The sequence below is a fragment of the Patiria miniata genome, unplaced genomic scaffold (genome assembly GCF_015706575.1).
Source record: "Patiria miniata isolate m_02_andy unplaced genomic scaffold, ASM1570657v1 HiC_scaffold_29, whole genome shotgun sequence".
Taxonomy (NCBI): Eukaryota; Metazoa; Echinodermata; class Asteroidea; order Valvatida; family Asterinidae; genus Patiria; species Patiria miniata.
In genome coordinates this window covers 23575245-23598603 of record NW_024037068.1, presented here as the reverse complement: position 1 = coordinate 23598603, position 23359 = coordinate 23575245, and the positions used below count along the sequence as shown (strand labels likewise).

The 23359-nt window shown below is 41.8% G+C and overlaps 2 protein-coding genes and 1 long non-coding RNA gene across 3 annotated transcripts; 2 read left to right on the top strand and 1 right to left on the bottom strand.

Moving 5' to 3' along the window:
• The first annotated feature begins 2222 nt into the window (after nucleotides 1-2222).
• Nucleotides 2223-2783, top strand: LOC119735280 (UDP-glucuronosyltransferase 1-6-like). The gene has a single exon (XM_038208979.1). It carries the CDS (start codon nucleotides 2223-2225, stop codon nucleotides 2781-2783), a length of 561 nt encoding a protein of 186 aa, XP_038064907.1.
• A 4486-nt stretch (nucleotides 2784-7269) lies between these two features.
• On the bottom strand, nucleotides 7270-8740 carry LOC119735453. Its single transcript, XR_005272175.1, has 2 exons — nucleotides 8552-8740; nucleotides 7270-7330 (listed from the first exon to the last, which is right to left on the bottom strand). It is a non-coding gene; the product is annotated as an uncharacterized LOC119735453 (long non-coding RNA).
• Nucleotides 8741-10900: 2160 nt separating this feature from the next.
• LOC119735452 (2-hydroxyacylsphingosine 1-beta-galactosyltransferase-like) lies at nucleotides 10901-22541 on the top strand. The gene is made up of 6 exons (XM_038209151.1): nucleotides 10901-11011; nucleotides 14301-14937; nucleotides 15054-15369; nucleotides 18197-18425; nucleotides 19878-20097; nucleotides 21615-22541. Exons 2-6 carry the CDS (start codon nucleotides 14324-14326, stop codon nucleotides 21895-21897), a joined length of 1662 nt encoding a protein of 553 aa, XP_038065079.1. The 5' UTR covers nucleotides 10901-11011; nucleotides 14301-14323; the 3' UTR covers nucleotides 21898-22541.
• The last annotated feature ends 818 nt before the right edge of the window (nucleotides 22542-23359 follow it).

The following is a 23359-nucleotide window of genomic DNA, read 5'->3' as shown; positions in this document are numbered from 1 at the left end:
ACACTAGTCAGGCACATATGTTGTATTTTCTAGTCTCAATAGTAAGCTTGGCCTTCTTACAAAAATGCGGGACTGTACAAATATAACAATGTCATCATAAGTGACTGGGTTAAATCACGAAAACATGTCCTTCAAAGACAAACATGCCTTGTTTTATTGATTTGATTCCTACAAATGCTTTGGAATAACGGATGCTATAGTTTGAGTAACATGTTTCTCCTAGACTTGAACGCAAGTCAGTAGACAATTGTGTTTTGTCTATTGGCGCCCCTAATATCTATACGAGCACGGCACGGTGTATCATGCTAATTATCATTTGCTGGCTTCGACATGTCTATAGCGACTTGACTTGGCTAGTATGAGTTCAGACAGATATTTATTTATGCTCCCCCGCGAAATGCATGTGCAATACGATTCCATAGACAGGGCCAATGATAGCTCACCTGAATCGGTTAGGATGCATCAATTATTAGAGTTGGGATATCTTTCTCTTGATCATATCAGTGTACGTTTCTCTCCTTTTATACCGGAAGATTTCATTAGAATATTAAACTCAGTGGTATAAACAAATCGTCACCGACACTACGAAGTAACACTCCACGTGTTAAACCATATTTTTTTCTTCTATTTTTAGTTTTTTACATTTTAAAACATTATTCATCAAGGCCTACCATTGCACGAAGTTTCAAAGCTTCAAGAGCTTCACTTTAATAATTGCGCTAGTTATCCATGACAACTTTTCCGCAAAAGTGACAATTTTCGTTTTCACGAAGTAACCCTCAAGTTCCATTTGCCATTGTAGTGCATGGCGCGCCCTCTGCTCAAATGCGAGCAAAACGTTTTCACGAAGTAACACTCTCCTTGTTTGAGCGCGCGCGCGCTGACCCGAAGTCACACTCACCTAGTGTTGTAAAACGTTGAAGTGTACTACTTCGTTAAAAAAAAAAAAAAGTTTCGCAGCTTTTTCGGTTTCACGAACTAGCACTCACATTTGTTCTGTTATTTCTTGTTGATTTAATATACAAACGGGTGAAAAACAGCAGATTTATTAATTTCAATACATCAAGTGTCCACAACGAGAAACCCAACTTAAAATACTCTGAAGTTTCGACGCAAAGTGTTGTTTTAGAAGGCGTTCAACTTTCGACGCCGTTTTCTCCGATTGCTAGTTTTTACTGTACATGGGTGTTACTTCGTGGTGTCGCTGACGAAATATATTCGAAATTATGTCAAATTATTGTTTTCCGAATAATACACAAATATGATGGAATACAAAACGGCCCAGGAATGAGAATGTTACCCCTCAAGGAATGGGTTCGCTCCGGGATGTCTTGCATTCACCGTGTACCGTGCACGTGCAAAACTGCGTAAACTATAAGGTGTAGTGAATATTCATATGCTCCCGATTAATTCTTAACCAACTAGACTGCTCAGTCCAAATGTAGTAGCAACCGCCATACGTTTTGTGCAAAGCCGAGAACAGATTATTAAAGTCGGTCAATGGAATCGACCTACACGGATATTGGAACCGAGGATGCACGAACCGTCCCCGCACGTAAGTGCCATACTACTTGCTAATCGTATTTATACCCTAGGAGGGTATGCAGTATCTGTCCACGCCGGTTCGCGGCGGGCTAACTAAACCCAGCCAATTACCGACTTGGTTTCAAGTCCATGTTTCTACCCATGCGAGAAGCGTCAGTCATAGTGTCTGGTTTTGCATAATTCTGCTTCTGGCACTTTACGGTACATTAACTGTGACGGCCAAGTGGATTGTTAAAATGAAACAAGATCAACCACTGTCTTAGAAACTCGACAAATAAACGGGTCGTCGTTAATTCTGCATCACCTTTTTCTGTAAATTCCAGTGATTGTGGAAACTGCGGACTGAAATCCCGATTTCTTCTACTCGTGACATTGTTTTTTTCCCCAAAAATAATCATGTGACAGAATTATCGCTGATGACCACGTACAGCATGTACACGTACTAACTGTACTGCAATTCCTTAACCTTTGCTCTCGTACAGGAACATGTAATGCACTCTGCCTCTAACTTGCAATATTCGAAAGACAATCCTGATAGACCTAGCCTGCGAAATACATTGTCTGGCAGAGATTCTTTATATCCGTAGTTTGTCTTCGTTACGCATAGCGTTATTGTCACAATAGCGTTATTGTGACGGTACGACAAGATGTTTTTTCGATTTTACATGCCGCTAGTTATGTTTCTCCTCGCTGGGCAATGTGAGCCGACACCGACGGTCCAACAGAAGCGACTGAAGCTTCTCTACTACACCGACTCAGACGACGGCAGCCATCACCTGACCAACACCAAGATCGCCGCAGCTCTCGTCAAAAAAAGACATGACGTCACCTTCCTCCTTAGCGACAGCTGCACAAAATGGCGGAACGCCAGCGGGGCTGACATGTTTAGGTTCGCCGTGCATCGTTCGCTGTACACGGCGGAGGAGCGAGAACGGAACGCGCGAGGAATGTCTCGACATGCTCTGCGTGGGAAGCTGAGGGGCGCGGTGAACGCGATGAAATTCCTCCTGAGGCTAAGGTACTCCGCGGAATATCAGGGTCATCGCGAGTTGTTCAACTTTCTATGGAGCGAGTGCGATAGCCTGCTGGGGGACAACGCGACAATCCACTCGCTGAGGGAGGAGAGCTTCGACCTGCTGATCGGGGACGATTTGTCTGATTGCCAGCGGCTGCTAGCTGAAATGTTGGGAATCAAATTTGTCCTGGTCAGCGGAACAGGCATCACCCCTTCCAAGTAAAGTAACTACCAGTATAAAGTGGGAATTATAGACGTGTCCGGGCACATGATCACTGTACACTCCCTTCAACGGCGACAAAATTATGACAATTGTTCCATGAATGTTATCCTGAAGAACGCTTTCGCTATGAATGTGGCCTCCGTGCTAGAAGAGATAGCCTTCCCGTGCTCATGACGTATCGGCCTTTGTGCACTCAGCTTCTGGCGGAGGGGGGGGGGGGGGCTACAACGGCAACCGTACCCCATTTTAAAATTAAAGCAGGGAAGGGAAAAGACGACTGCTGTTCAATTGATACTGTGGCCTACTGGTCCACTTTCACTGAAATACCAGAAAAGGGGAAAAGAGCGCCACCCTGCGTTAAATGAGGTCAAGCTAAAGACCGATCCTGCGTGGCTGGGTAAACATGTGGTTCTTCATCAACAGTTGCACTTGGCTTGCATTTGATACGGAGGATATTGCATCCTCCCACCCCTAATTTTGTATTGAGGTATTGGTCATTGGAAAAAAAGAACAAAGTTTATTACATGTAATTATGTAACAAGACAAGTCACACGAAAAGTAAGGCTGTGCACGAATCACTTAGCTACGGCTGAAAATAACACGCGCACCACCCCTTTGGAAGCCACTAGCCTGCGGCTGCCGCCAATGGACCGATCCATGGCACTGCCCCATGGTGTACTGACCAATCACAGCCGTGATTTATGTCCGACGTGCGTCCACAGAAGTCCGACATGCGTGCACGCGCGTATGATGCGCGCGGCAGGAAAATGCAGAGTGGCATTGGAGAGGAGCACGTGGTAATTTGCCCACGTGCGCAGTGGGCGGGGCTTACTGGATCGGTCCATTCCCATAGACTCGTGTGTTACTGTTATAATCGGTCGGTCGTACGTGATTCGAACACGACCCAATAGTACTACCGAATTGGCTCAAACATCACACTCTGGTTTTAAAGAGTCATAAATCATGAAACACTAACGGTCCAATGCCATTCATAGGACAGGTACCAGCAGAACTAGTTTTGATTTTTATCAATTCGTCACCAATCAATCAATGTAAGTTGCAGATTGAAAACAAATCCCTTCCAAAGTTTAAAATCGATTCGATTTTTGCAGTGAAAATAGTGTCTGAGCATCACAAGTAGATATTACCAGTTTTCATAACATCTTGAATCTCAAGGGAACAACATGATTAACCAGAGTGTAACACTGTTTAATCGAAGTCAAAGTGCGCTTATAAACAACAGGGTGTTATTTACTGAAAATGTAGAGCTAAACACGCAAGTGTATACCACGTAGGCCGGTATGCCAAATACATGTACTATTTCTGCAGTAAGATTTTAATATGGTCTTAAATGAAAGTAGACGTAATTATATATTGCAAGATTATATAATCATATCATCCGGTTACGACCCAGTTTAACCACATTAACTCTACAGGGCCCAATTTCGTGGCTGCTAAGCACATGATTTTCTGCTAACAGAACCCCGGTCTTTTTTATGGAGGCTTTAAGCAACAGGCACACCAAACAAAGTTCGCTCACTTCAGAGAAAAAAAGAAGATGTTTTAATCCCTCACGTATGCACGCGCAACCGTTACCACTTTCACGCCATGAAATAAGGTTGGCTAAACTTTCCGCTATACAGGTTGAGTAAAAATAAATGAAACCCAAATGTCGGGACCACTTTTGTAGTGAAGTTCTGCATGCAGCACTTTTACAATATAGGATATGAAAGCCCAATTCATAAGCTTTTGTTAAGTACAAGGATCATTAAAATCACTCATGTACTTTTCAAGTTACGGAATTTTGAACACAAACACCGTTTTAAAGTTCTGTCCACGGATCACATACAAAAGACATGTGGTCGTTCAGCAAACGAAACCAATTCTCATGTATGTGATGTACTTGAAAAGTACAAGAGTGATTTGAATGATTCTTGTACTAAAAGAAAGCTTATTAATTGGGCTTTCATATCCTAGATTCTGAAAGTGCTACATGCAGAACTTCATTAAAGCAATCCCGACATTTGGGTTTCTTTTTTTTTATACTCACCCTGTAGTTAGAACAACGTTTCTGCTTATTGTTAAGTAGCACTATGAATTTGGGCCCTGGTTGTAATAAGAAATAAAGGCTTTCAGAGCCATCAATCATTGAGGATATGACCTTTGAAAGTAACTTTTAAGATAAACAGTTATTTGTGTGACAGCTCATTTACATATTTCTCCTGCACAGCGCCCTCGCTTGACCCTTAAGGTAAAGCTCACACTTATCCTTTGTCTTGAGTGAGTCATTCCACCACTAGCACTGGTACTGTAAACACCACACAGTGTCCTGCCACTTCTACACATGTACTTAGTTAATGCCTCAAGATTTTGTGGATGACTCGACTGGGGGTTTGTTTTGTTTGTGTAAGATGCAGTTCACCATTAAATGAACCAGTCACAGTAAATGTACACCATCCTTGTCGTGTCACATTTCCCAGTGTCACATTAAATGTGAAAAATGAATTAATATCACAAAAAAGGACTATGGAGAAATAACATAACTAAATAAATGCTAAACAAATATGCAGATGGCATGCTTAATTAAGTGTAAAAAGAGAAATATGAGTAATATATGCTGCATCACATAAACGTAAGGACTAGTGTGCCAGTCTAATAAGACACTACTGGTATCTTAGGTCACACGCTCCAATAAACACTGAACAAAAGAAATCTCTGCAGGGTAATAAACATACTTGGCAGACTTCCTGCCTCCCTGTACTAAGGTATGGTGTCTTCCAAGAAACTGTGTGCACCTCATTATATATGCAGCAACTTAGGGGATTAAGGGTCTAAACAGTGGCTATACTACACTGCACTATGGACATCTACACAGGACAAAGGAACTATGAATTTATACACTAAAAGTATAAATCTAAGAATATGTTCATAAAAAAGTGGAAAATAGATGATGAGGAATATATTGTAAAATAAGGAAATCTATTCTTGAACTTTGTGTACTCAAGAAGTTAACTAAAATAATGTGAACAAGAAATAAAGTGGATATACATGTACACATAATCAAAGTTAGGGAAATCTAAATCCTTCAAATCCATGGAAATAGATTATATCTCTAAACACAGAAGGTCATCAAAAGGATGATCTTTCCTAAATATGCAATAATAAATACAACAACACAGTGCATCTGGGCTTCCTAAAGGCCATCAAAGAATGAATCCACTTTAAATTCAGTAATCAGAGTAAAGTTTAAGAATACTCCAGCTAACTTCAGAATTAATCAAAAAGTGTTCACAAAGTCTAAATAAAAAGAAACTTAGGAACTTCAGCAATAAGAACAACTATTAAAACAATATAAATGAATTCTTACCCCAGTCGAGTCATCCACAAAATCTTGAGGCATTAACTAAGTACATGTGTAGAAGTGGCAGGACACTGTGTGGTGTTTACAGTACCAGTGCTAGTGGTGGAATGACTCACTCAAGACAAAGGATAAGTGTGAGCTTTACCTTAAGGGTCAAGCGAGGGCGCTGTGCAGGAGAAATATGTAAATGAGCTGTCACATACTCCCCTGCTCTAAGGTTGGCGTCCCGACAACCTAAACTGATAAAAAGATTAATACACAAAACAAAGTACAATTAACTATTTACAAAAAAATCATTTTGGCTGGACTCCGGCCAACATCTGCACCAACAGCAGCTGCGTTCAGCTGATGTCCGCCAGTACACGTGGGTCTATCGCAGGTGCTGGGACAGGCATTGCTGGAGTCTCCGACTGGATGACAGACTTCGGGAGGTGATGGGGATTGGAGTGTTGTCCCGCTCCAGCACGGCTGGTGTGGCGCAACTGCTCCGCTTTGGCAAGTGGGACCTCCTCCTCTGTAGTGGGCTCCGGTGAAGAATCTTCCACTTCTGATGAGGGTTGAGGGGCTAGATCGTCAGGGTGGTGCTCCCCTGCTTTGTGTAAAGCAGCGGGTGCTCTCTCTGGATCTCGCACATCTGAAGATTGAGGGGTTTGGTTCCTGGGGTGGTGCTCCCCTGCTTTGTGAAAAGCAGCAGGTGCACCCTCTGGCTCTGGTTGACCTGTTGGCATCGCCGGAGTCTCACCTTCGGTCTCCAGTACCTTTTTATGGCTTACTCCATATATGTACATGGATCGCTCGGTTTCTCAGGCTTCCCTCTGAAGCGGTCCAGCCGTCTCCCTGCTGCTACATAGATCTGCTTCACTGGTGGGGTAGTGGAGCTGACGCCTGCTGTGGCCTTCTCGCGCTCCTCCTTCTCTGCCTGAAGAGCTACCTTCATCGCCTCAAGCTCGGCCCGCAGTTGCTCCATTCCCTCCATTCTTGATAACTGTAGCAGCTCGTCTCGGGGTCAGTTGTCTGCCGTTAGTTTCGCCTCATCCTCGACTGGGGGTAGATGCAGTATTAGTACACCATCCTGTCTACGACGCCAAATGTGACACTGGAAAATGTGACACGACAAGGATGGTGTACATTTACTGTGTCTGGTTCATTTAATGGTGAACTGCATCTTACACAAACAAAACAAACCCTGAAAAGATACAAAATAGAAATTCCATATAAATACAATGCTTTAGGAAATACCAATCCAGCAAAGTAAATTATAAAAAGAACAATAATAATCCTCAGAGAATCTAATGCAATCAAAAGAGATAAATCGAACTCGATAACACAATTTGCTTCTAACCGTAAAGTCAAGTTAAATTCCAAAATGAATTAATACAAGGCATGTGAATGCTTTAACTTGCAAAGACAAAATAGGAAATAACTAAAGCACATGTGCAGTGACCTCTAAATATATATGACTATGGACTCAGCAAACCATAGACTTAAATCAGTCCACTCATCATTATAACCTAAGGATCCATAAAGAAACTAACTTAGGAAAAATGAATTAATATCACAAAAAAGGACTATGGAGAAATAACATAACTAAATAAATGCTAAACAAATATGCAGATGGCATGCTTAATTAAGTGTAAAAAGAGAAATATGAGTAATATATGCTGCATCACATAAACGTAAGGACTAGTGTGCCAGTCTAATAAGACACTACTGGTATCTTAGGTCACACGCTCCAATAAACACTGAACAAAAGAAATCTCTGCAGGGTAATAAACATACTTGGCAGACTTCCTGCCTCCCTGTACTAAGGTATGGTGTCTTCCAAGAAACTGTGTGCACCTCATTATATATGCAGCAACTTAGGGGATTAAGGGTCTAAACAGTGGCTATACTACACTGCACTATGGACATCTACACAGGACAAAGGAACTATGAATTTATACACTAAAAGTATAAATCTAAGAATATGTTCATAAAAAAGTGGAAAATAGATGATGAGGAATATATTGTAAAATAAGGAAATCTATTCTTGAACTTTGTGTACTCAAGAAGTTAACTAAATGTGAACAAGAAATAAAGTGGATATACATGTACACATAATCAAAGTTAGGGAAATCTAAATCCTTCAAATCCATGGAAATAGATTATATCTCTAAACACAGAAGGTCATCAAAAGGATGATCTTTCCTAAATATGCAATAATAAATACAACAACACAGTGCATCTGGGCTTCCTAAAGGCCATCAAAGAATGAATCCACTTTAAATTCAGTAATCAGAGTAAAGTTTAAGAATACTCCAGCTAACTTCAGAATTAATCAAAAAGTGTTCACAAAGTCTAAATAAAAAGAAACTTAGGAACTTCAGCAATAAGAACAACTATTAAAACAATATAAATGAATTCTTACCCCAGTCGAGTCATCCACAAAATCTTGAGGCATTAACTAAGTACATGTGTAGAAGTGGCAGGACACTGTGTGGTGTTTACAGTACCAGTGCTAGTGGTGGAATGACTCACTCAAGACAAAGGATAAGTGTGAGCTTTACCTTAAGGGTCAAGCGAGGGCGCTGTGCAGGAGAAATATGTAAATGAGCTGTCACATTTGCTATTGCTCGAAATCCATGGGAATTCATTGAAACACGTCCGGATTCTTGGGCATCTCTGAAAATAGTAAAAGAGTTTCTTAAAGGGTAGTAGTGTGGATGAATCATCAGCATTTTACTATTGGAATCTGAAATATTTAGAATCTGAAATATTTCTCATAATTCTGTTGGAACGCATGTTGCTCATGTACACATTGTGCAATAATGTTTACAATTCCGAGGGCTGTTTTATTATTATTTATATCAGAAATAGTCACAGACCTTGGTAGAATATTTCAACAACACGCTTTGTTGTGGAGCATGAATCAGCCTGCAAAACGGCTGTTAGGCTCAGATCGGTGGACACAAGCGAAGTTCTATTTCTACAATCCATCCATGCATTATCTGTTCTTTATTGTTAATAAATGACAGTGCATTGACAAAAGCATTGAAAACTGCATTCAATCAAATTCCATTATCGTTTATGTCCTCGACGTCGTCTTAGTTGGGTTTTTTTTCGTCGGCGCTGCCAATATCAACTTCCGCAGAAGATGCTCAAACGGGCCCGCGTCACCGCATGTTATGAATAGGGAACATTTGCAATAGTACGCGTACGGATGCGTATGCAAATATCTACCCTGTTTGATTTATTTCGCCCCGCGAGGCGAGAAACCCACTGTGTGAGGTCAACCTGAGCTACGTGCTGAACTAAAAAGATTAACTAGCCAATGAAATCACAGACTCTGTACACTTGATTCTAGGAAATGTTAGTGCAAATCTTCTAAAGCCTGCTGGCCTTGTCCCTATGTTTTTTTTAAATCACGCGACCACATTACATTACATTGGTACGTAAATCTGTTTAGGTAAGCACGTAGCTCAGGTTGACCGCACACGGTTGAGTTTTTCGCCTAGCGAAGCCAAAGAAATCAAACAGGATAGATATTTGCCTCACGGCCTCGCGAGGTAACACAACTCAGCAAAAACTCACTGTAAACGGTGAGTTACGTGCTGAGCAAACGGCCTCGAATTACTTTTTGCTCAGCACGTAGCACTCGTGTGCAGCGGCGGGCTTAAAGGAGGTGATGCACTACGCATACGTGGCTGGAAAGACACCATCGTTCCGAAATGGGCAACTGTACATTGCTGGTCACAGATAAACTCACCAGCCCTCCTCGCCTCCTGGACTGATGGGTGCACACCGGTAAATAGGCCAAAACTCATCCACCGAGCTAATGAATAAAAGTTATACCCTCAAACTATTCTATATTAATGAGTTCCGATGGCCATAAAATGAGGGAATTTAGTGATATGGCAACAAACCTCTGGCCCGGACTTGGGGCTTCCAACTCTGAGCATTTTGGATGCAACTGGGCTCGAAAGTGGCACTATTTTGCCATTTTGTGGAGGGATCGTTTTTCAAGATAGCTACTTTTCCGCTTTGAAGAAAAAAGGAGTCGTCTTGTTTGTGTGAGAATATCTCGAAAAGACAATAGTCAACCCACCAAAAAAATGAAAAGAAAATGAAAGATGACATGTTGATCATCATTTTTACGTACAGCTTAAATACCTGTGAGAGTTCTGAGTATTTAAAAAAGAATTTTGAAGTATGGGCATTTAGCAGCACTAGTGTCTATGGAAATTTTAATACAAGGTTGCACCCTGATTGACATGGACACAACTGTATTCACTTGGTGTAAAGTCTAATCTTTTAATACTATAACCATACGGAGCATGATTGATATGGTGTCCGTTCTGTGTATCTGTCATCCTCCCTTGTTAGTGAAGTTCTTGTGTCAGTCCACTCTTATGTATATAATCCTGTCTGTTGTTTGTTTATGTAGTTCATTGATGTTTGTTTTTCCCGATTAGTAATTAGAAATGTATAAATGCCAATTTGATTTCCTTATCATATTTGTAGAGACCCGGTAAACAATAATCAACTTGTTTTGCGATTCTTGTAAATATTGGACTCATTTGTATTGTACAGATTTGCTTGCTTGTTAACCAAAAATCGTAATTACTTGTGCTGGTAGTAAGAGGTAGAGGCATTGTATTACAGTTATTCGGGGGACCTATTTTACGAGCTATTATCGGCTGGTTCCCGCTCTTTATTACCTAGTACTACATAACATTTACAACGCCTTAATTTATGCCAAAGTGATTGCTACATAAAGGCCTACAAGTGTAATGAGCCTGCACTTCCTTCGGCTTTCGTCCAGTTGGTGTACGGATGAGCTGAACCACGCCAAGCTAGCTGCGGACGTTAGGAATTTAGCTACAAAACGGTAAGAAGACCTCCATCCGTGTATTCATGATTCGTGTACATTATCATCGCAGTAATTTGTATTGAATACTTTGATATTGTATAAAAAAGACAAGTGACAACGCAGTTTGTGAACATTAACCTATAAAGAGCCAACGAAAATGTAGGGGTTGTTTTAAACGAAACTGATTTTCACGTCACAAATACAAGTGGCGATTAGCAATATGCAAATGCTGTTGAAAATGAATACTTCTGTCAAATTTGCATGTTGGGGGCTGAACTGAAAACCAACAAACAAAACGGGATTTGCTTACACGAAATGTTTTAATCGCACGCTTATGAATGGAATTAAATCTGTTAGAATGGACAACTTGAGAAATAGTATGGGAAAACTATTACATGTATTAAAAAAGGGACACAATTACACATTTTCTGAATTTCACCGAACAATTAACGTCATCATTCAATATTGGAAATGTTCATTCAACGATAGGCCTTTGCTCTTTTTATGCGTTGATTGCAACGTCTCATCCATACCCATAGAAACATCTCATACTTATACTAAGTAAAGTCTGTCCCGAGCCAATATGGCCCATTATCAGGCCAGCGTTTATCTCCGGTTTCATTGGCATGAAACGACTGAGAATATTTTTATTCCCCCTGGACTGGATGCTAATGCCGGTACCCATTTGTACTCCTGGGTGGAGAGAGGCAATTGAGGATGGAGTGGCTTGCGACGTATAGCTAGCAGCTGGATTCGAACCCCTGACCCTCTGATCATAACTGACCCTCTGCCACTGCCACTGTTATTACAAAGCCGTTCATCTCGGGTGCTAGTATGCTCCCTCGGGTGTTAACAACGGTATATCACACGTAACATCAGTCAACACTCGTTTTGTTACATCGTGCCAATGACTCAAAACAGATCAATGGCTGTAACTTACTGTGCGAGAAATAAATTAAATCACTGCGATCTAGGTAGTAATAACTGCAGGCTTTCCTGCCGGTGTAGCGTGAATATCCGACTCCATGAAATACGGACTCGTAGTACTGCGCTTGCGTGAGTTAATAATAGGCCTATTTATAGGCATATATAGGAGAGTGACTTGTCACGTGAGAGGGATTAGCCAATAAAAGGGAAAAGGAGTCCGATTTTCATAGGAGTTGGATTTTCATATGACACCGGGCATGAGGCTGAGCGGTTGCAGTTGTCAGTCTCGAGCGCCCAGGCAAGTTCTACACGCAAAACGCGCGCAATGAACGCAATGCAATATACATTTTTTTTATAAACTGGACATGTGGCTGTTCTAGGGCAATGAAATTACAGTATCTAACCACACAATATAACAATTTATAGTGAATTGGGCGTATTGGATTTTGTTTTATTCATGGACTTGCGTTACTCGAACTCAAACTAAATTCTCATCTATCTGAAACAACCAATCTCTATTTGGGGTTCAGGAGTTTTAATGTCTCATTTAAAGTTCAACATTTTAAATAATTTATATATTAAATTTAATTTAATATTTGCAGTTTTATGCAGATTAATAGATACATCGCAGGAAAATGGTCATTTGAAAGATTTGATTTGTTTCCATGGCGATATGACATTTTTCAAAGTAAAGCCATAACAAAATAACACCAGATTACTACTTCTCTCTCGATTCAAGACGTTTGGGCTTTAACTAAATACATACATAAACTTACCTTTTAGTTTACAAACAATTACAAACTTTCTTCTTGTTCATACCAGCGCAGTGATCGTTTACAAAGCACAGTTTCTGTTAATTCTTGAAAAAGAAGATCAAAATGTCAAATGTTGACATTAAATGTTAGAAACAATATTCTGTTGGTTAGATATAATTATGTGAAATGCATAAGAATGTACGTACTACCGGGTGAGTAAAAAAAAACGAAATCCAAATGTCGGGACCATTTTCTTAGTAAAGTTCTGCATTTAACACTTTCAAAATCTAGGATATAAAAGCCCATTTCATAAGCTTACTTTTAGTATTAGAATAATTTAAATCATATATGTACTTTTTAAATTACTGAATTGTAAACACAACCACCGTTTTAAAGTTTTGTCCACAGATCACCAAAAAGGTGTGCGTTCTTTCAGCAAAACGAAAACGAATCACATAGGGATGTGTGTCACTTGTTTTTGTTTTGTTGAAATTGCACGTACCTTTTTGTGGTCCGTCGACAGAACTTTAAAGCGGTAGTTGTGTTTAGCATTTCGTAACTTGAAAAGTACATGGATGATTTAAATGATTCTAATACTAAAAAAATCGCTTATGAATTGGGCTTTCATATCCTAGATTTTGAAACTGCTACATGTAGAACTTCACTAAGACTATGGTCCCGACATTTGGGTTTCGTTTTTTTTTTACTCACCTTGTATAACAACAAAGAAAGTTTCAAGCTGAAGCATTTGAACGTGTATTATTACAGTGACCAGTAACTTGAAACGCGACCAGCGATAAGGACCAGCATTTTTTTCACGCAGAATGCTACAGGCTATTGCACCTGATGCAATCAACACCAATAAAAATATTTTGAATCCAGAGTATCCTACCCGTTCCTATCAATTGTACGGGTAGCTAAAATTTACCTAAAATAAAACCATTGTCATTTGGTCGTTAATATACAGAACGTTGCGTAATCGTACAAAATAAAACGCCTCCACAAACCAGGCATAGGATATTAAATATAATAATGGAAATTTAAAATAGACGTTTAATACCCATCTGCGCTTCAGTACCGGTAACTGTTTGTGACTAATTTTACGAAGGACGCTTCGTTAGTCTCTGTTGCTCCAGATTTTTAAATTCTTTATGAGGAAACTTCCCCTATGTACTATACGCTGTAGCCCCCAAAAAGTTCGATATTGAGCAAATGGTCACTTAGCGGTTGACTATGATGTCTTCATCAAACCAACACAATAACATTTAAATGACGAAAAGATCACGGTTCCGGAAACAACTTGTAAGGTTTCATTATAGGAAAGTGCTTCAATGTAAACATTCATGCAACCATCCTCTTCACGGTGAACCCTTAGACAGTTAGACAAGTCCAACTTGTGAAACTAGTGAGACTAAAAACATCAGCAAATTCTTTATGGGTAATTTGGTAAACGTCGCCGTAAATGCTCAGAATGAGGTTACTTGTCCGTTAGCCAACCGACCAGAAGAGTAAGTCCAGCGTGGTTGTCCTACGTTCCTCATCCAACCGTTTGTAGAACATTGCCATAATCCTTTCAGGTGGCCAGATCTCATATCAATTCCCAAAATGTCCCTTTTTCGTTACAGAATAATATCATCTGCATGACGCAATGACGAGTCCCGACATAAGGATTCACCAGCTAGTTATTCTGCTAGTTATATTTTTACTCGGTGGACAATGCGAGTCCACACTGACGGTCCAACAGACGCAACTGAAGCTTCTCTACTACACCGCCTCAGACGGCGGCAGCCATCACCTGACCAGCACCAAGATCGCCGCAGCTCTCGTCAGGAACAGACATGACGTCACCTTCCTCCTTAGCGACAGCTGCACAAAATGGCGGAACGCCAGCGGGGCTGACATGTTTAGGTTCGCCGTGCATCGTTCGCTGTACACGGCGGAGGAGCGAGAACGGAACTTACGAGGAATGTCTCGACATGCTCTGCGTGGGGAGCTGAGGGGCGCGGTGAACGCGATGAAATTCCTCCTGAGGCTAAGGTACTCCGCGGAATATCAGGGTCATCGCGAGTTGTTCAACTTTCTATGGAGCGAGTGCGATAGCCTGCTGGGGGACAACGCGACAATCCACTCGCTGAGGGAGGAGAGCTTTGACCTGCTGATCGGGGACGATTTGTCTGATTGCCAGCCGCTGCTAGCTGAAATGTTGGGAATCAAATTTGTCCTGGTCAGCGGAACAGGCATCACCCCTTCCAAGGCAAGCTGGTGGGTACACAAACTTCTTACATAATTTCCTGTCTGACCTACTTGAGTGGGACCGCACCTTTCTTCTCCTGCAGTTTTTGCCATGCTGTATGTCACTTTACCATTCTTTTTTGCAGGCATGGCATTCCAAACCACCCAGCCTACATTCCCGAGCGCCAGGCCGGTCTAACCGACACGATGAGCCTGCCACAGCGCATCCTAAACACCTGTCGCTACGTCGTCATCGGTCTGGCAAGGCGAGTCGCGCTTTGGCGGTTTGAGGATCTGCAGAGGAAGTACAACCTGAGCCCGGAGAAGCGGATGGCGGAGATGCTGGCCCAGGCTCAGCTCTTGCTGTTCTACGGGGACTTTGGGCTGGAGTTCGCCCGACCCTTGCAGCCCAACACTGTGATGCTTGCCTCACCCATGCTGGGTCTTCCCTCCAACGAAAAGGTGAGACCCGTCAGTCAAGTGTGGTCTATGGAATATCCCGTTCGCATGTATAAAGAGTGCGGGACTGAATGTCTTAGAAAAAAATGGTTGAACAGAGGAGAATTATTTCGGACTCGACTCCTGTGTTTTATTTAGACACAACATACCTAGTCTCTTTTCGAGAAGCGTGGAATGGTAGGTTGTTATGGAGAGCGCCATCTGTTGGCGGAACATTAACATGTGTACATGTTCAATGCGGATATGTTACATCACCCCTCTAGTAGGATCATCTGTTGTATATAGTCCATCATAAAGAGGTCCGATGTCTTAACTTCTAACTGTACCAAACATATCAAATTTGAAATTTTAACTCTGGGTTGGCTAAAAAAAAAAACAATTTCATGGGGGGCCTAGGAGTGAAATGTTCCTTGACACTTTGACCAAAACTGTCAATTTAGGATTTCCTTTCTTCATAATTTTTTGAAAATTCCAAATTAAGAACCTTTGTTTCAGAGATTGTTATTATATAGTTCAGACATGTGAGATAGTGTGTGACCGATTACAATGATAGACTGTTCGGTTTTGTCACGACGCGTCCAGACCGCTTGACATACGGTTGTTCCTTGTCGGGGTTATGCTGATGCGGTTTGCCTTGTGAATGTTTGTTGTCTACACTTCGTGATGCAGGCTAGCTTTCCTGTGGGGGTGGTTGGGTTGGCTGGGGTGGCCGGGGCGATCGTGGAGTTTGACGGCGGTTTCTGCGAAGCATCCCGCCACTTGGTGTGCTGATCAGGTAAGATGGTATCTATTGATATTGCTGCTCAACTGTTGCGGGTGTCCTGTGACATGATGTTGCACTCGGACAGATTGTTTAGGTGTCAGTGCGTGTTGGTAGGTCATGCTTGTGTCTGCTGTAGTATGTTTTTTGTGTATCTTGCCGTTGCTGTAGGCGATCATGAATATCCCATAGAGCGGACGTGTTACGGATGCAAAGTGGTAGGCTTGCTTGGATTTTCCTTCCAGTTGCTCAGCAGGGCTTGGGATGACACTATCTACCGGTGTCTGCGAATGCTTCAACCTTCTTGAGCTCGTTTTTCACTGTCTGGATTGTACACTCAATCACCCCGTTCGACTGCGGGTAGTGTGGTGACGAAGTCCCATATGCAAATTATCGGTTTATCACGCAGTGAGGTGTGATAAGTGTGAGGTCACGCGAGCTTGGAAGTCCGATTATGGAAGGACCCTCTGACTCAACGATGTAGAACTCAGTGTTCACCCATTTGCCTCCATCATATCTGCACGGCAGCTGCAACGACCCATATTGCGGAATTTTGGTCCCATTGATATACGCCATGAAGGTTGTATGTGTTTCGGACGCAGTCTTTTCTTTGAAATCCACTGGCATCCAGTTTGCCAGCATACATGCGTCTGAACATACGGACTGAAAGGATATTTCCCAGCGCTGTAATGTCTATCTTGGCGCGTATGTTCACGAGAGTGTTGTCCCGTGTCACCTGTACTTAAGTTATGACTTCATTGCGTGAGTCAGGATCTTCTGTCACGCTGATGTTTGATACAAAAATAGAATGGAGAGTTAAGTTTTCAAACTGCTCCTCAAGTTGGTCACTGTCAACATGCTGCTGAATGGCGTGCACATTTTGTTTTGTAGAGGCTTTGGTGTGCGTGAGCGTGACCTTAAGTTTCCCTGCTGGTCCCTCCTCATTGCAAGAACGTGAACGCGATGGTCTGGCTACATGGGTGGGGGTTGTCCTTCCGGTGATCTGATTGGCACATCTCCCAGTAATTGGGTTTGTCACTCTTCCGGCACGCTGTTCGGTGTGCCGGACAGTTCTCACATCGTTTGAATTAATGATGTGCAAACCCGACCCGAAACCGAAACCGAAACCGACCCGAATCCAACTTCGGGTCGAGTCGGGTCGGTTTGTCCATCTTTTCAGTCGGGTCTGGTCGGTTTCGGTTTTGCAATTTCATTTTCGGGTCGGGTCGGTTTAGCCATATCTTGAAAAAAAACCTGAAATAAACCGAAAGAAACCGAAATTGAGGTGATGCAATATTATTGACAGTCACTGTGACCGCAGTCCATTGTGTGGTGTGGCCACCGAGTGCACTATCAAGTTCCCACGGTATTTATTTTTCCAGTCGGATGGGACTGACAGTGAAATAGATACATTGTAACAGTTTTCATGATACCGCGTGATGATACCATGCGTTTGTTAAATAAGCGGAGTTACTCTCGATCAACCAACTGAGTATGACAGAGAGAGAGACGATGGTTTTGCAAAAGAATTCATGCCACGTGGGTAAGGGCAGGCACAAAAAAAGTGATCATTTTGTCCAAGCAAGGTATTCGGGGGTTTTTTCGGATCGGGTCGGGTCGGGTCGGTTCGGGTCGGTTTTACCTTATTTTTTTGTCGGGTCGGGTCGGGTCGGTTTGAGGGAGTTAAGATCGGTTTCGGTTCGGATTCGGTTTATATCTCTAATGTTTTGGGTCGGTTTGGCCTGGTCAACTCGACCCGATGCACATCATTAGTTAGAATGAGTGGAATCCTCCACAGTACGTTGTGACATTTATTTGACGTGGGCAACATTACTCATGTCAGGAATATCTGAGTTCAGTACACCAGCCACTTCTTTCATTTGAGTGATAGCGGCTTCATGTGTGCGGCCTTGATCAATTGTCTGATCGAGTGTCAGAGTCTTTGGTTTGCCCAGCAGCTTTTTCTTGTTTTGTAGCTCTGGGTATCAAACGCGCAAAGTAAAACGCATTTTGAAAACGTACACATGGATTTTTTTTGGTCTTAAAACGTTTGGCCTTTTTGTCACTCAGATTTCAGTGGAACAGCACACATTTCTGGACGACGCCAACGAAGGCGTCGTTCTGTTCACGCTGGGTAGTCACGTGAAGGAGGTGGAATCTGCGCAGGCTCAGATGTTCGCCAACGGATTGGCCAAGCTGAAGCAGCGCGTCATCTGGCATTTCCCTGGCAGCGTTACGCATTTGCATATCGGGAACAACACGAAGGTTGTACAATGGATGCCACAGCAGGAGATAATGGGTAAGTTCGATGAAACACACTCTATAGCTTGAACCGAAGGTATATGGATGGAGTCAGGAGGCCAAATTTGTTTTTAGGTGACTTTTGTGAGTTGCAGCTTTGTGAGCGAAGAGTAACAAAAGTATGTATTTGCTGTGCAGGCAATTAATTGAAATATGTACGTCACGAATTTTTGTCTACGGGGTGAGTACAAGAACCCAAGGGGCGCCCCTATTTTAAAAAGAATGTCTGCATATAGCGCTTTTTCCAGATCCAGGATATGAAAGCCCAATGAGTTTCTTTTAATGAAACAATTATTGAAATCGCTCATGTACTTTTCCAGTTATGGAATTGTGTTCATTAACACCGTTTATATAAGCTTGTCCACGGATCACAATAAAGGTTAGTGATATTTCAGCACAACAACATATATATAAAAAAAAAAATATCAAAAAACACATCAGTGCGGACTCATAACCATGATAACGGGCACCTATCGTGACATTTATTTAAAAAACTAGATGCTGCTTCCAATGTTAAAATAACATGTCCTATAATCTAAAGAGTAATTGTGCCCTGCCTTGTACTTGGCTACACAAGAGACTTATGAGATTATTCTGATATCATTTTCAGGATACGACATGGTTTAATTTTTACTGAAATATCACGTACCTTAAATGTGATCCGTGGAAAAGGTTAAACAAAATGGTGTTTGTCTTCAAAATTCCATAACTGGAATAGTACATGAGCGATATAAATGATTCTTTTACTAACAGAAAGCTTGTTAATATCCTAGATCTGGAAAGTGCTACATGCAGAACTGCTTTTTAAAAAAGGGGCACTAGTTGGGCTTCCTTTTAATATTTGTTTTACTCACCCTGTGTAGTTATTAATATGGAACTTGATGATTTCCTTTTATATGATGAAACTTGTTGTAAGGGTTCTGCAGCTTCAAAGGGTTTTTAGAAAGGGCGTGAATGATTTGTTTATGGTTCCTAAACCGCAGATTTGTTTTAATCGCCAATTTGTATTCGCACCATCATCAAAATTGCACGTGTATAAAGAAAGCACATGTAGAACCATTAAGCGTCCACTGTTGGAAGCACCGCACTCCAGTCCCTCATCTAGACGCTGAACAGGCTTATGAGACTCTTCTTATTGAATGCAGATGCAGATGTAGATGTATGTGGATGTACGTGTAGATGTAGTTTTAGGTGTAGGTGTAGATGTAGGTGTGGATGAAGATGTAGATGTAGATGTAGGACTGGTGTAGATGCAGATATAGATGTAGATGTAGGTGTTGATGTATGTGGATGTAGGTGTAGATGTTGTCTTAGGTGTAGGTGTAGATGTATGTGTAGGTGTAGATGTATAGGTGTGGATGAGGATATATGTGTAGATATAGATGTAGGTGTAGATTTAGATGTAGACCTCGGGACCAGACTTAAGAACGTTTTATTCTTGGACTCTCAGCTCATAGGAACACCAAGGCGCTGTTGAGCCACGGCGGGCTGAACGGCATGTATGAGGCGGCTTGGTACGGCCTCCCCATGGTCGGTATACCCCTCTTCGGTGACCACTTCGACAACATGGAGCAAGCAGTCGCTAAGGGGATGGCTCTGCAGTTGGACATAGCCACGTTGACAGAGGACGCCCTCTACGACACGGTCACCCGCGTCATTGAAGATCCAAGGTATGCGTGTAACTCTAAATGTATCATTTCCTGTGAGCTACCTGGTCCAGAGACACCCGAAAAATAAACCGCGGGTTATGGAGCAGGTTGGTGTTAAGGGCGTCCCTTTTTATATATTGTTTTTATATTCTTTTGCCTTAAGGTCAACCTCGTTCCCATGGGTAAGAGATCTTGCTGCACCATGTTGTTTCCCATCTTGCCTTGCGCGGTCTCAACCCCTGGAATTGTGTGATTGAAATGTATCAAAATATGGCACATTATAATTAGGCTGCAGTTTATCCGTTTTACCTGTCGACGCCATCTTCAAATTTTTAAAGTTGTGATTTTGAAGAATCAATCATTTCAAACTTAAGGTCTTGACGTTGCGTTATTTAGCAATGTATACTGAGTGTGTTACATCCCTTACGAATAGTTAAATGCGGTACCCGCTGCTATGTACATGTACATCAGATTAGAAGCTCGGTGGTCGAGTGGTAAGACGTCTGCACTAGAAAGCAGGAGGTCGTGGGTTCGAGTCCCACCCGAGTGATTTTTTTTTCTCCATCTTTCACTCGGGAGGTAACACACTGAGTACACAGTGTTTATACGTCGGTGAAGGGCAAAACCTATATTGATAAAATTAAAAGTAAACTATAGAATTGCTATACTCCGTTGCTATTGATACGATACGCCGTGCTTCGCGAATTACAGCTTTCAAATTACACAGAGCCTGCAGTATTGCAATAATTGTGTTTTTGTCTCCCCTTCGTTCAATGTAATTTTTAATTTTCTTTTCAGACGAGTTCACGGTATTTTTTGGGGGGGGGGGGGGGGGGGGCTTGAGGGGGGCTGGAGCCCAAAATAGGGGCGGTCAGAAATTACAATCAAACAATTAGAAAGGGATGCCCTAAAGCGCCCTCAAATGGATAACTTGTGAGCAACGACTTCCACGAAGAGACTGTTTTCGCCTCGTCCCAATCCCATCAGATATTACCGAAATCGTTGTTTTTTTGTAAACATTTGGCGCCATGTCGTATGGGTTGTCACAAGAGCAACAGATTCCCCCCCCAAAAAAAAAAAAATAATAATAATAATAAAAAAATGCATATTAACACGCTTATTTAAAAAAAAGAGGCAGTTTTATTAAGTATTTGGTATCATTTGGACATTCTATATTTTAAACAATCGAAATATGTCTCATGAATAACGTTTTATGCGACGTTGGCCTTCCATAGTTTTCCAACCCGTAGTTGGCAACGGGTTGGCAACGAAAGGTCCATTGGCTGTATTGAAAAAGCGCAAGTAATCGCGAGCGCTAATGCGTGAAATTTTGCTCATTGCAATTTTTCAACTTACACTGTGTACAATTACTATTGTCTTGATTCGCATGTGAGGGACGCGCCCGAGCGGTGAGCGCACGTTGGCAGTGACATTCACATGTTCCTTACTATATGCTATGTCTTTCAAAATGTAATGGCTTTGTTGCAAACGGAGTTCACAGTTCCTAAAGATTACCGCTTTTTGACTTATGACTATAGATATCGCGAGAGGGCGCAACACATCTCACGTCTGCTCCGCGACGATCCAGTCATCCCGTCCGAGAAGGCAGCCCACTGGATCGCCCACGTGGGCAAGTACGGCGGGGAGCACTTGCGCCCTCGTGCGGCCGACCTCAGCTGGATCCAGTACCATCTGCTGGACGTGTACGTCTCCCTGGCCGCCATTTTGTTCGGCGTGCTTGGTGTGTTGCTACTAGGCTGCAAGGGTATTCTATGGCTGGCGTGCCACAACCGTAGGCAACAGAAGACAAAAATTAACTAGAGGAATTAATGCATCTAGAACGATTCACAGCTACTAAATTGACGCACATCGGAATAGAATTGTCTTATATGGCGATTGGGAGATAATGACAGTTTGTAATTCTAATTAAAATGAAGTACGGAGGAATTAGCTGTTGTGTGTGGTTTTCGTTTTTGTTATATGTTTTGTTTGGCAACGCTGAGTGTTTAAAAAAAACAAATATTTATGATTCATGTAAAAATTATAGTTATCATGAATCCAACTGTGCAGATAGTTTTCTTAGTTGTAATTAAGTTTTTAGAATGTATTGAGAATACTTTATATTTAACGAAACTAAATGAATCTCCCACATCTTAACGGTAGAGGTCCGTAATGGGTAGTCCGCGAGTGGGGTTCACATCCCTTACCGTAGAAACAAAGTTTCCCTGTCTTTTTTCTTGTTATAAAAAGTCTTTTTGTGTTCTAACTGCATGCCTTTTGACTCTTTCCTTTGTGTGTAAAACGCTATTTAATATCAAATGCTATAATAACCAAAGTCTTGTTTGCATTACTAAATTGTGAGAAAAAAAATAATTGTGAAATCCTTAATTGTTTCAATTTGAAGAAATCGTGTATACCTATAACTATTAAAATTGTTTACATTTACTGTTGGGAAGAAAATCTGATATTGTGCTAAATCTCAATGCAATTATTTCGTGGATGCCTCATTTCTTGGCACGTATACTTCTGGTTTATCTGGTCGTCGGAATCAAGTGAGTGATATCTGACAAAGTTTTCCCTAACACTAGTCTCGCATTCTTTATACTATGGATGGCCTTCTTTCAAAAGTGCGGGTCTGTACGAATACGTCGCTGTTATTGTAAGTGAGCAATTAAAAACACTACAACTTCAAAGACAAACACAACCTGTGTTATTGAATTGATCCCTACAAAAGCCTTGAAATAACTGATGTTACTGTATGAGTGACATGTTTCTCCTAGACTTGAGGCCAAGTCTGACGGTTGTGATTTGTCTATTGCCGCCCGCAATATCAATACGAGCACGGCACAGTGTATCGTGTTAAAATTATCATTTGTTGGCTTCGACATGCCTAGTGACTTGAGTAATATGATTTCGGACGGATATTCGTTTATGCGCCCGGCCGCTGCGTGTGCATGTGCACCGTTTAGGAAGCCTCCATTCGGGGGATGTCGTTTTCTTGATCGGTTTACGTTTAACAATTGTTGACTGCTGTGATGTGGGATATGACGTTTTGAACACCCGAGGGGTGCTATGCGCTCCTAGGGACGCAGCTGCAGTCCACAATTGTTTTGTAAGTTATACCTCTGTCTTGGATTCTTTGGATTTTGATGAAAAAATCTGGAAAACAAACAGCAGTTAACACAACAATATTAATCATGACAATCGAACGTCAACTCACAAGCATATGTCGCGCGCTCGAAACAGCTGATCGTCTGCTAGTTCGCTGCTCCGACTCATGTGT